This window comes from Pseudorca crassidens, chromosome 2, assembly GCF_039906515.1.
Source record: "Pseudorca crassidens isolate mPseCra1 chromosome 2, mPseCra1.hap1, whole genome shotgun sequence".
NCBI classification, from domain to species: Eukaryota; Metazoa; Chordata; class Mammalia; order Artiodactyla; family Delphinidae; genus Pseudorca; species Pseudorca crassidens.
In genome coordinates, this window is record NC_090297.1 from 75,024,949 (window position 1) to 75,039,357 (window position 14,409).

At 36.4% G+C, this 14,409-nt stretch overlaps 1 protein-coding gene and 1 long non-coding RNA gene across 5 annotated transcripts in view; one reads left to right on the forward strand and one right to left on the reverse strand.

Moving 5' to 3' along the window:
* The window catches only part of LOC137218932 (uncharacterized), a 213,334-nt gene that overhangs the window by 80,202 nt on the left and 118,723 nt on the right, over nt 1–14,409 (forward strand). Inside the window, exon 6 of the long non-coding RNA XR_010940928.1 lies at nt 1,084–3,091. This is a non-coding gene — a long non-coding RNA (uncharacterized lncRNA). The remainder of the gene's footprint in view (nt 1–1,083; nt 3,092–14,409) is intronic.
* The window catches only part of COL24A1 (collagen type XXIV alpha 1 chain), a 431,777-nt gene that overhangs the window by 38,966 nt on the left and 378,402 nt on the right, over nt 1–14,409 (reverse strand). For all 4 annotated transcript variants that reach the window (XM_067726773.1, XM_067726774.1, XM_067726775.1 and 1 more), the window contains one exon: nt 1,392–1,499. In XM_067726773.1, coding sequence (XP_067582874.1) covers nt 1,392–1,499 — 108 coding nt within the window. The remainder of the gene's footprint in view (nt 1–1,391; nt 1,500–14,409) is intronic.

Below are 14,409 nucleotides of genomic sequence, written 5' to 3' on the forward strand. Positions count from 1 at the left end.
AGAAAAGTGAGGGTGTAGGATGTGTGGAGGCGTTTGTATGCGATGGAACTTTTATTTTATTTGAATTGAAATTATTTTGCTGTGTTTTTCTTACATACAGAGATGATTCAGCTATCTGATATCAGAAACAGCGCAGAATCTCTTGAAGTGTGAACCCTGGTTTTTGCCATGAGTATCTTTTCAATTCCATCATTAAGAAATTTCAATTATCTGTTTCCCAAGATTCCTTTGATACCAGTCCTCTTTATCCCCTAAAAGTTCACTTTTAAGACATACTTTATTATCATTATTTTATTTTAAAAAGTCAAGTCCTTTTAAAATTTATTTTTATTTTGTTTTTGAAGTGAGGGTTGCAATAGCTTTTACCATTTCTAAAAATAAACAAGAATCATGTGGAGTTTATAGATAAGGTAATGAAAAATGATGCTTGGTAGACTTTGACCAAAGCTTTAAGATTAGCAAATTATCCTTCACTGTATTGAGATAAAGATACAGCTTTGGGACTTGACAAACTGGATCTTTTTTTTTTTTTTGCAGATTCACACATAAAAGGTAGGGATCTTTCTTATTTATTTTCCTAGGTTTAGCATTTGGTCAGCTATCTTGTATTTCAGTGGAAAGGGATATTCATGGTATAAACATTAACAGAACTCAAACTTTAAACAGTAAGCTGCTGGGTCATCATTTTCAGTTTACCCATATGGGTCAGAATACCTAGAAATTCTTTATAAGTGGAACTCTGAAAATCAAATTAAGATGTAATAATGATGAGGGTGCCAATGTCTTAATCCTAGTCTTTTATGAAATAGCATTAGATACGGGACTAGTCTCTTGGTTGTCTGGGTCAAATCTGCACTGAGATATTTCTAAGAGAGGTTTTGTATGGAAAGCCTATTGCCATGTGGCAATACTCCTGGCAATGAATGTTAAGGCAAGACAATTATTATCACTTTGACTTTAAGAAATAATCTGTACTCCTATCAGATTTATTAATTGGTTGGTTAGGTTCAGAAGTAGGGGAACAGGAAGTATAACTGAGAAAGTATGCAACTGGAAGTAAATAAGATTTTTCTGTTTTGGCAGAGAAGATGACATGAAGATGACATGAAGATGACAGAAAGGAAAGAAGAACCAAAATGAGTCAAAGAACATTTTTTAAAGCATCACCAGTCCTGGGTTTATGAGTAGTTTTGGCAAATGACATGCACTGTGACTATCACGGGAGATGGCTGTGTCAAGTCCACACACTTTCGTTTTTTCCTAATGTGTTTTCATGTTAGCCAAATTTTATTAAAAGCTATCAGTCTTACCATCCTGTGATCTAGCCAGTAAACTCAGGGCCAGGAAGGATGGTCAATACTGCTCATCCATCAGAACAAACATGAAAGTACCTTCGGGCCTAGAACTCCTGGGCTTCCTGGAAGGCCCGATGAACCCTTTGCTCCTTGAGGACCTGGAGACCCAGCCAGTCCCATTCTTCCTGGGCTGCCTCTGACGCCCTAAATAACACAGATAAGAAATGAAGACTGGTGCAGCTCCCAGAAAATCCATCCAGACCCTCAATAAATGAAGGAGGGGTTGGTGTTCTGAAAGCCTACTGTTGATACACTGCCCAGGTTTGGGAGTTATCCTGGGCTTCTTTCCCAAATAAGTGAAATGTTTAAATGATGTTTTGGCTCACCTAAAATCTCTAATTATAGTTAATGTAATGGTCTTGCATTTTTAAAATAAAAATACTGAGGCAGCACAAAGTCCACCTTTGTACTATCCACCAAAGTCAGTATCTTCTAAGTAGCCTAGATGTGAAGTATGTTTGTCACATTCTAACTTTTTGTGTTATACTCCTGTGTGCATGACAACTCTAATGAACATACCCTTAAGAAGAATATTCTTCTTATTGTGGTCATTATTTCTCAATATATACAAATACCAAATCACTACATTGTACACTTGAAACTTACATGATGTTATATTGATTATATCTCAGTAAAAAAGAATATTCTAGTTTTCAATCACACATGACTCCAGAAAATTTGCTTCAAATAGCTTAATTGGGAATAAAGTTAAGTAAGCAAACAGTATTTCCTCAAAGCCAAATCCTAAAACAAAGTTGGTAAACTATGGTTTGCAAGTCAAACCCAATCCATCCCCTCTTTTTGTAGAGCTTGTGAGCGAAGAATAGTTATTACATTTTCACATGTTGAAAAAATCAAAAGAAGAATAATATTTCAAGATGTGGAAATTACACGAAATTAGAGTTTCAGAATCTGTAAATAAAGTTTTATTGGAAAACAGTCATGCTCATTCATTTATATATTGTCTGTGACTGCTTTGTGCTATAATGTCGTTGTGGCAGAGACTAAAAGGCACTCATTGCTTCTCACTACTGCTTGTTGTATTGCAGATTACAGTGATGCAATTATAGCTTGACAGTGTTTTGAGAGGAACATATATTGACTCATTGTGAGATTTTATTATCAGTGCATATCTGTTGTATCAAAACAAGAAAAGAAGAAAACAGTGGGCTTTGAATGTTGTATTTTTAAGGCACAGTGGAATGTGGATTATTTTGTGATCAAATTAGATGTGAAAGCTTTATTTATTATGCAATGACACTATAGTTTTGCTAAAAAAAGTACAATATACATCAACATTATCATACCAAGCACTTGACACAATATTCCCACCTCACAGAAGTGTAACAGAAAAATTAGGAAACCTAAAACGGAGTATCTTATCACAATAAAAATTCTTCACAAAAATTTGAAAATGAAGTTGCAACTAAAGTTTCTGAGTGGCTCATTTGTTAGTCCAACAAAGTTGCTTATTGATAGATTTAATTAAATCGTGCAGCAAAAATAAACTCGTTTCTTAGCATTTTGGCAAGAACAGTTGCTTAAAATGTCAAGGACACTGGAGCAGCATCAATAGTCAATTGAAAAATAAGGCAAATGCTTTCAAGTGGTTTTCCTTGCCTCTTGATTAATCGACAGATGTTAGTAATACTACTCAGCTGTTTTTGAGGAGTCATTGCTGAGTTTGAAGTGCCTGAAGCATTAACCTGTATGAATAGTTTGTGGAGTGACTATAGGTAAGAATAATTTCAAGTAAGTTAAAACATTAAATCAGTTCAACCTGAAGTGGTATCTGCTAAAATGTGATAAAACTGATGGCAATGGATTAGCAATGGATAAGAGAAAGACTAACTAGACGAATTAACAAAACTTGTGAAAATGTTAAGATATTTAGAGCTATGTTTATTTATTGTATTATTCACTATCAGGTACTCTGAGGAAAATACTTGAATCTAGCATATGTTATCATTGACTCTTGTAAATTTAACCTTCCGTGGTTCTGTGAATTTTTTTTTGTCAAAATAGAAACTGAATATCCTGACTTTCTCTAACATGTAGCAGTTTGATGGCTTAGCAGGGATAAAGTTTTATTGAGATTTTTGAGACTATGATTGAAGTTTTTTTGAATGAGAAGAACTGCCCTCAACCTCTATTATGGAATGATAAATGGCTTTAGAAATTAGATTTTGCTACAGACTCATTTAATGCTTATCTATGAATTTAACCAAAAATTGCAGGGCAAAACAATGCTCACATGTGAAACATACTGTGATAAAGTCACTTTGATGACAACTAATGTTTTAATCACAAGTAATGTCAAACAGCTTTATACACTTCCTGTGCTGTCAAAAATTAAAACAAGAAGTGAGATCTCCATTTCCACACAAATTTGCGGTGGGTAGATTTTCTGAGCTCAAACACTTTCAGCCTTTGAAAGTGAAAAGCATTTTCACTTTCAAAAGCATTTCTAAAGCATTTTTCAGACCTAGATGCAAGAAATTTCTATATTCAAAATCCATTTAACTGTTCACTTGAGAAGTTCAACCTATAACTTCAATTGGAAATGACTAATGTACAATATAATGACATTCTAAAAGGCAACTACCAAGAGAAGAATCTAACAGAATTTTATAAATTCCTTCCAAGCAATGAATATGCTCAATTAAAATCATATGCTCATGAACTGCAGTATTTGGCAGTACATATCTGTGTGAAAAGAATTTTCAAAGATGAAATATGTAAAACATGCAAAATCTCATTCTAAGTCACATTAACAAATGAAATTTTGATGATAGGAAACTGTAATAAGCTAAATGTTATCCCCCTTGCAAAAGAATTCTGTTTTTCTCATTAGTAGACTTGTATCACAAAAAATTATACTACATTAATATATTTTAAATTTCATAAATAAAAATTTTGTGAAAACTTATTTTCTTTCTTGTTACATAAGTTCTTAAGTAATACCCTTGATTTTGCCTCTTGCCTTGCAAACTCAAAAACAGTTATTAATATTTACAGAAAAGTTTTGCTGACCCCTGTTCTAGGAGGTGATTGCTACTTTCTGAGTTGATTCCTGGGATAATAAATTGGGTCGTGTAATAGTTGTTCCATGCATTCAACAATATTTGTTGAATATCATCTATGTGTAAAGAAGGTATCATGAGAAGCCCTGTGGAGAATACAAATATAAATAAGAGATGGTTTTTATTTTTAAGAAGCTTAAAATTAAGTTAAATAGACTGTAACATAAATAGTTATAATAAAGGCAGAAATGTAAAAAAAAATAAAGACCAGATGAGAAAAGAGATATAAATACTAGAAAGGTTCTGAAGAGGGGAAGTTACCTTTGGTGCTAATTAGAAAAGAAATTACTGAGAAGGTAGGGTTAACTGGATCATAAGGTAAAGCTGTTTCCCTTAGAGTTATAAATGTGGTAGCAGAGAGAACTGACTCCAGATACGCTAGACTCATTTCTGTGGAAGGCCTGCTTGGGAGAATAGGATTCAAAAGGTAAAGCGAATTTTGAATTTAATGCTAAAGCACTTTTCCTCTTTTTAAAAAATGTTTCCTCCAAATTATCACATATCTTTTTATTCTCTTACTAGTGGTAAAAAAAATAGTTCAATATATTAAAAAATTACCTTTTCTAAGCAGATTTTCTTCATGATCACAAAACTCACTAAAATAATGAATAAAATCATTTTTTCTATCACTATCACTAGGTGCCATGTACTATACTCAGTGCTTAGGACACAGGCTCACATTCCTTAGCTTGACCTTCAAATCTTTTTTTGTCCCAATCTACATCAACCATTTTATCTCTCACCATTTATCTATATTAGTGGCTCTCAATATTTGTAAGGAACCATTATGAGGGCAAAATCTATATAGGGAGGGAGGAAGGGAGGGGGGCATGACAGAGGGAGGGAGAGGCAAGGGAGAGAGAGAGAGATCCGCATTGTGGACTTAGGATTCAGGTGGTGTGGTTCTTCCACGTTGCTTGCACCTTATCCTAAGTCATTAACCTACGCTAGTTCTTTCCCTTTGCTTCTTGCTATGTGTTTTACATTGATTTGATTTAATTTGGTCTGGGAGCCTTTTGGTTCCATATCTCTGGGATAGATTATCTGGTAGTGTACTTTCCATATGAACTATGAGAACCCTGGAGACATGAGATGGTGCCATTGTAGAGCTCATCAATACAAATGAAAGCAAATCCAGTCATAGTCACTTGAGACTGTGGGATACAGAATTTCAAAGATGTTCAGGGAAGGGACTTCCCTGGCGGTCCAGTGGTTAAGACTTCACCTTCCAATGCAGGGGGTGTGGGTTCGATCCCTGGTCGGGGAGCTAAGATCCCACATGCCTCAGGGCCAATAAACCAAAACATAAAACAGAAGCAGTATTGTAACAAATTCAATAAAAACTTAAAAAAATGTTCAGGAAAGATATAAGTGTTATACCAATGGCCAGGATTCTAATGGGAATATGACTATAGGAAAGGCAAGTTTTAAAAACAAAATTCAGATGAATAGTGCCCTTCCCAATAAAAACAAAAAGAGGTTGAAAAACCTGAAGAAACCAGTGGCCTAAAGAGAAAGCAGATTTTACAAGGTCATAAATAAAAGACGGAAGGAAGGACATGTAAGCCAGGAAGAAAACAAATAGACCAACAAAGTCGCTCCAGAATTAAACTAGGTGAAAGTTTATAAAGTACGAATGAGTGTAGAATTAGAAAAGTAATGGGTTGTCTTTCAAGACTGAGCGTATCCTGTGTCTGGCTGTATTAGACAACTAGTGATCCCAATTGGAGAGGAGATGTATCACGTGAAAGATCACCCTAGATGACTTTAGGACACCTCAGCATTCCGGAGTTCTAAAATAGTACCACTTTACCTCACTTTACTTGTAAGTTTAGGTATTTTTAAAAATCTTTATTCTCCAACAGAAAAAAAATGTATCTTTTGGGTGATACATGAACAATGGACAGGCAAAGACTGCTGAACATTCCTGAGGTCAATAAGTATTTTTAGTGAGAATAATAAAGACCATATGACTAGTCCTTAGGGTTAACTGTACACGAGAAACTTCATTTTACTTGCAGCGCTATCAGACATTGTAACACAGCACGATAAATATGTTCCAAATCATTTACTGTTCACATTGGTTTCTTAGAGAGAAATTTGAGGAAAGTAGCAGAGTGTTCTGTACAAAGTTCCAAGCACTGTTTCATACAAGTAGAGAACAAACATTTCTTATTATGAATATACAGATGGATGAGTAATTCTGCTTTCAAGAGAAACAGATGCTAATCCCTAGGAATTCTTTCCAGTGTTTTCTAAATGATTTGTCTAAAACCAATCAGCAAAGCGTAAGTCACTGCGAGCAAATTTTAAAAAGTAAATAAAATCAGAATTACCATTAATTTGTTCAGAGATGCTGAGACCAATCAATAGTTTACCTGAGTCTTAAAAAAGTTAGTAAAATCATAAGAGTACATGATGTCTCATGGCCAAAAACTTTCATTATCCTCAGATAGAAGGCAGTCTCCCTGCTGAAACTGGTTTTGACTCTGTAAGAAAGTGTCAGTTTTTACAGGACTGAAGCTGATGGCTGCTTAAGCCTTGGGTTTCTAAGGAAACAAGTACTTGGATCAGTAATGACAATAATGTCAACCACAACGACAAGAGTTACTTTTTATTGCTTACTTTTTATTGCGTGTCTTCTATGTATAAGAAACTGTAATGGCAATATGGTTGTGTTGTTTTATTTAATCTGATGTCAGTTAAGGAAAGAAAAGGAAGTTGCTTTCCACTTTGACTTCCCTGTGCAGAAAGGAAGGAATAGTTTTAAGTCTGCCTTCATCCTGGAACTAAATGGAAAGATCTGGTAAGGAAAATGGGGCTAACTACACATATTAGAGGACAGACACAGAGACAAATTTGGAAACAATGATGACTGGTTTGCATTTAATAGTGAAACATACCAAAGAGAACGTTATGCTGTTTGTTATTCCCCAGGCCCCTTGGTGTAGCTGTCTTATTCTCATTAGAATTAAAATATATTAAGAAATAGAATGTTCTAAATAAAGGCAACAATAGAAATCCACATTTTAAAGAGGATTAGCAAAGGAATACTATCTTTAAAGTTTTAAGTAAAATGAAATTTTTTAATGTGAATTTCACTGATTTTTTCAATAGTAGATAAATTTAAAACTACACTGAACTTAAATTAGTTGATGTTTTAATCTAAAATAAAATTACTAGGAAAACAGTTTTTTCCTTTCCCTACAGCCAAGCACCTTCCTCTGTGCTCATAGCTTATGTTTATATAGTTACTTACTGTATGAGAAAATAGTAATTAAAACTAATTTACTTTCTGTAGTATAAAAAATAAATGCGACGACCTAAATTTTTTTTGCATAATATTAGGCAACGTAAGTACAGTATTTTTAAAGCCAGCAAACCAGTGGATTATAAAAGTAATACTTTGCTTCCTTTACTCCAAGCAACTAAAAACACTTCTGTTTAAGTAGGAATTTCTCATTTTATTTGGCTTACTAAATATATCCCTCCTAGGAAAGAATTGGCTATTTAAAAATATGTGGGGTAGTAATTATTAGGTGATTATATGCAAGGCTACATTATAATAAATACTGTAGCATTCATAACATTTTCCTGTAGGGGCAATCATAAATAATGTGGCCAAAATGTTAGAAATAAGATTTATGAATGAGCTGTATACCAAACTTAGGAGGTAACTTTAGCTTTGAATCACTAAACATGTTAATGCCTATGGAACTTGGAGTGGGATTGAATTGAGGCAAGTCTTAAGGTATGAAGGTAGGTCTGCTTGACTCAAGTCCATTCCCAAGAGCATACACAACTAACTCTTGTTCAGTTTCAATGGATACAGGCATTTCAACATTGTAATACCTCATAGAAATTACTCATTTTCATAGAACAATTGGTCGTTTATCATTCTTGCAAAATGGACAGTTTCAAATGCCACTATAATATTGGACAAAATAAGTGTAGCCTATGAAATCTCCTTTACCCAGGCCTCAGCCTATAATCACGGGACTAACAGGGAGTGAAGGAGGATATTTCATCTATTCTTTGACTCTAAGCATGACTGGGCATTCATACCACCATGAAGAAATGAATGTCCATCCTTTTTTCAAAAATAACAAATCCGTACCCATACTATCTTGCTTGATCCTCGGCTAATCCTATTATCATGCCAAACTTTTTCCTGCCTACAGGTCTTTTCATTTTGGGTTTTTCACATGGCAAGTTCTTCCCTCATTCTTAAGTACTTGGGTCAGTCTTACCTTCAGTCCTTAGCTCAAGTGTAAGCCTTCTCAGTGAGGCTGCTATAGTCTATTCCATCTATAAGCTATTTCGCATTACACTTTATCTCAAAATCTATTTCCCATTATGCTTTCTTTCATAGCACTTCCACAATTTAGAATTACTTGATTTGTTTATAGACTACTACCCAATTATTAGGTTGATTCATATTAAATTGTGACTTTTTTTAACATCAAAAATGGTCAAATGTCAGCAATTTCCTGCTGTTGCACGTATATTCCATGAGGGCTTTTCTTCGCCCATCTTGTTCACTGCTGTCTTCCCTAACTCCGGGCTCATATTGTAACTGAGCAGGACTCTATGGGGCCTTCCCGGGACAGACCCATCCCCCATAGCCTCTGCTTTAGCTCCCCTCTGAAGCATCTAGATTATAGCATCTGATGCACATTTCCTGAGTTGCTTTACAGATACTAAAACCCCCACTAAATGGAAGAAATTAACTACTTGATGACCATGAGCACATAGCCCCCAGTCCCACGGGTGCCTAAGCATTGATAATGTTAACCCCTCTGACACACCACCCTGTAACCTCACCATCAACCAGAGAATTTTTTATGAGCTAATCACATATCCTGTGACACCCCTCCCTCACCTCGCCTTTAAAAATGCTTTGCTGAAACCCATCCGGGAGTTTGGGCTTTTTGAGCACTAGCTGACCAGGACTCCTTGTATGGTGCATTACAATAAATGTTGCACTTTCCTTCACCACAACGTGGTGTCAGTAGATTGGCTTTACTGTGTGCAGGCTAGTGGATCCAAGTTTCATTCAATAACACTGTTACGTACTAAACAAATACTTGTTCACTGAATGTTAGACTAGCCATGAAAATTATTATGAAAAGATAGTAACTCAGTAAGTGCATGCACCGTACTGAGCACTTCACATACAAGATCTCATTTGGTTCTCATAAAAACCATATGAATTAGATATTATTGTACTAATTTTATAGATGATTCTTAAGATAAGTAGCGAACACATCTTAATTTTAAACTCAGGTTTCCAAAGTCATAGTTATAATGCAAAGGACATTTATTCTTCAGATATTTATTGAGCTTCTTCTAAATGGGACTGACACTATGCTAAGTGCTAGGGATACAAAGACAAATAAAACAGAATCCACGTTCTATAGAAGTTTACAAATGCCTGGGGGAGAAAGACATGAAGATCAGTAATTAGAACCCATATGAGCCATGCTCTGATGGAATCAATGTACAGAGTGTACAGAAGTTCAAGCAGGCATGCTTAACTTTGACTGGAGAGTCCAAGGAAGAGAGAACAGTTCAATTGAGTCCTGAAAGATCAAGAAGTTGTTCCTCCTAGGGAAAGACGGAAGAGTCTTCCAAGCAGAGGGAATAAATTACACGTACAAAGCCATGAAAGTGAGGGAAATACACAGAATTTGGGGCAATGTCTAAGAAATTAAGCATACTTGAAAAAAGTATAGCACAGTGGTTAAAACATAGGCTCTGAATCTAGATTGTGTGATTCTGAATTCTGGCTCTATTATTTGTTGTCTGTGTGACCTTGGGCGAGTTACTGTGAGTCTCAGGTTCCTTTTCTGTAAACTGAAGATAATAGCTATACCTATGTCATGGGGTTTTGGTGAGAATTAAACAACATCATATATATTCAGCACCTGGAATAGTGCATGGCACATATTATTAAAAAAATTTTTTTTTGCACATTTTAACATCTTTATTGGAGTATAATTGCTATACAATGTTGTGTTAGTTTCTGCTTTATAACAAAGTGAATCAGCTGTATGCATACATATATCCCCATATCCCCTCCCTCTTGTGTCTCCCTCCCACCCTCCCTATCCCACCCCTCTAGGTGGTCACAAAGCACGGAGCTGATCTCCCCGTCCTGGCACGTATTATTTAATAATTGTTTAATAACTGTTAGACTAAAATACACAGCACATGTGAATAGCAAGGTAGAATGTAAGACTGGAAATGTAAACAGGCCAGATCCTAAAGGAACAATATTCCACAAAGAGTATGAACTTTACTGGATTCGGAGTCACTGAAGCGGCAACTAGGAAGGTTACTTCCTTTAGCGAACCTTTCATTTTGTTGCTAATAAGCAGCCAGACAGGCTGAGTTCTGTCTGCTCTGGAACAGTTCCTAATGAGCAGTAAACGGGCCAAAACAAGCAGAGGGTGGAGAAGAGAGAGAAAGCAATCAGGATAAACCCTAACTGGATAATCAACCCCTTAATAATCAAGAGGTGACAGGATTTGATGAATGTGGATCTGGCTGATGCCGGTATGTTTCTTCCTCCAAAATACTAAGAAATACACCTTCCTGGAAACAGAAGTTTCTTTAGGGTGACCAGCTCATAAACTAGAGAACACACAACCCAGAGGGGTGCCAGGGCTGCTGGTGTTCCTAACAGAGGCTTCTACAGTGGTCCTGCTACTCTATGCTTGGATCATGAGTGGGCTGATGAAGTGTGTTTTTCCTTCTTAGACTGGACACAATTCACAAGTGGAAAATGCAAGAATTTCAACGTTCTTTTAGGACAAGCATCTCATTTTACACAACACTTAAGCCTGTGTTCACCTGAGAAAGTGCACAGTCAAGACTGAAAGGCCTTGGGCTTCCCTGGTGGCGCAGTGGTTGAGAGTCCGCCTGCCGATGCAGGGGACGCGGGTTCGTGCCCCAGTCCGGGAGGATCCCACATGCCGCGGAGCGGCTGGGCCCGTGAGCCATGGCCGCTGAGCCTGCGCGTCCGGAGCCTGTGCTCCGCAACGGGAGAGGCCACAACAGTGAGAGGCCCGCGTACCGCAAAAAAAAAAAAAAAAAAAAAAAAAAGGATTGAAAGGCCTTGATTTGTCCTAAGTCAAGCTGTTAGTTTTGTTTCTTTCCCTTTTTTCCAATAACCAATTTTATAGTTGCAGCAGTGAAAAATAAAAAAAATGGGTAAGGCTTCATTTTGATGACAAATAGATTTATGATCTTTGCAGGGAAAAGTTGTTTTCCTTTTTCATAAATGAAAACAGCATGGTAGACTCATTTACTACAGATGTGCTAAGTTGCCTAGTCTCAAAACACTCATTTATACAGAAGAAAATTCACACAGTCAACTGTGAGCCTCCCCAATACTATCCTTCAGTTATAGTCACATGACTTTAAAAAAACACTGAAACTGCAGTGTGAATGTGCCAGGAATACTTTAACTCCTTTGGCCACATCAAAAAAAAGAAAGAACATTGTTTAGGAAAATCAGGCAGTTGCATAATGCTAGAAATCCCAGAATAAATATTTTTCTCAGTGGAAAAATCCAGCAGTCTTTAAAGGTAAGCCAAAAAGCACCATGGTGCCATGATTTGAAAAAAAGAAAAAACAACAACAAAAAAAAAGACCAATGGAAAGATGTCCTTATCCTTGTTGAAAATATTCCAGGGAATTTGCTAGTATTACTTTCTCTTAAGCAATTTTTCTATGACCATAGTAGGTTTCAGAAATAATTATCTTAGAAATCACTTTTCCCAATGACCAGTTTAGCCACTGTACCTAATTTCACTGAACAGACTTGTCCCTTATAAAGCATTATAACTAATTTCATATCAGATGTTCTACAGGGAGCAGAAACATTTGTGGAAAGTATTTCTGTATTCATAAATACCAATATCATGTGTAAACCTTGGGGTTGAAAGGGGATTCTTCAAGGGAAAGTTATTTTGTTTTTATTTCAATGGTTACAAAATACTTCAATACTTATGACATCCTGATTTCTAAGTATGCATGTAAATCTTTTCTAACATTCTTTGAAAATGCTAAAAAGTAGGAGACAGTGAGTTACGATCTGATACCTAATTGCTTACTAATGGAAATACCAGATGCCACTCAACTTCATGGCCCTGTGAGGTATACTGCAGTAGTATTCAACATTATTGTAATTCATTTCAATTTTTTCACCACAGAATTCAATGAGCTTTTTATACTAGTCATATATAAAGGGATATGTGGCTCAGAATCTGTTTTTTTTAATGACCTCCAATTAGAAGTAGAATAACTTACTAAGTGGAGTTAGAATATGCATGTTTTGTTATCTGACCAATTCATACTCAGATTCTTTTTTCCCTTGATTTTAAGTCTTCAGTCTCTCCATCTCTACTAAGTCCCTCTAGCATTTAAATATGGTTAAGGCTCGCTCATTTAAAAATAACTTTCTACCTTAGCCTCAGTTTCTTCTCCAGTTATTGCCCTACCTTCTCCTTCAGAGCCAACTTTCTCCATTGGATTGTCTGCATATCTTGATTTCCTCATACCCTCTCACTCCTCAAGCACTCCAATCCTGTTTCAGACCCCACTAATCAAATCAAATACTCACTTGCTAAAGTTACCAATGACCTCCATATACTAAAATACAATGATGATAATTTTATCTTGTTAGATTTCTGTATTAGGTGTGTGTGTGTGTAGGGGGGTCCTTATTTGCAAACATCAGAAACCAATTAAGCAAAAAATTTACTGAAAAGATATTGAGTAGCTCATATAATCACAGATAAATCTAGAAAACCAGGTTTGGAAAATGGGTAGAATTAAAAGAAGACTAGGCAGCCAGAATTTAGACACTGTAGTGACCACCGGACCAGCTGCTGGACATTGACCGCAGTCATCCTTGGACACTGAGTGCCACTAAAAGTTACTGCAACTGCCACCAGAACGGAATCTCCATTATCGCTGCTTCTGTCTTACTAACTCTGCAATGGAAGGTGTGGGTGAATATAACTGATTTCTTAGGCCTGGGTCATAGGCCTACATTCTTGTTTCAAAGAGGGAGTGGAAGGTAAGAGTCTAGACTTTTTGACTTCAGTAGTAGAAGGTGGCTTGCCATCAAGACTCAAAAAAGAAAGGAAACATAAAAATTTCTGAACATAAAAATGGGGTCAAGATGCTGAGTAGCCAAAAAACAAAACCAAAAACAGAATAAAACACATGTCCAACAAACTCTCTCATGATGATTAGACACAGTCGATGACTTTCTCCTTGATATATTCTTAAGCTCCCACGACATTACATTCTTTTTCTCCTATCTATTATGGCGACTCCGTCTCAGACTCCTTTGTCATCTCCTCTTCCTTCTTTACCTGACTTCTAAATATTAGAATTCCTCACCACTTGGTTCTGGACCTTCTTTTCCACTGTTTATCTAATATTTGTGTGTGTTTTTCTTCATTTGCTCCCTATGTCCATTCACTGCCCCTTCTCTATGTTGCTATTTGTATTGAGTCTTCTGATCCATGAACATAGTGTATACACCATTTAACATTTGGGTCTTCTTTAATTTCTGTCAGCAATGTTTTACAGTTTTCAGTATCAAGTTTGCACATTTTTGGGGGGTCAGATTATCCCATTTTGATACTACAGTAAGTACTGCTTTTTAAATGTCAATTTCTGATTGTTCGTTGAGTATAGAGAAATACAACTTTTTTTTTTTTTTTTTTTTTTTTTTGTGGTACGCGGGCCTCTCACTGTTGTGGCCTCTCCCGCTGCGGAGCACAGGCTCCGGACGCGCAGGCTCAACAGCCATGGCTCACGGGCCCAGCTGCTCCGCAGCATGTGGGATCTTCCCAGACCGGGGCATGAATCCGTGTCCCCTGCATCGGCAGGCGGACTCTCAACCACTGCCACCAGGGAAGCCCCTACAATTCATTTTTGTATATTGATAT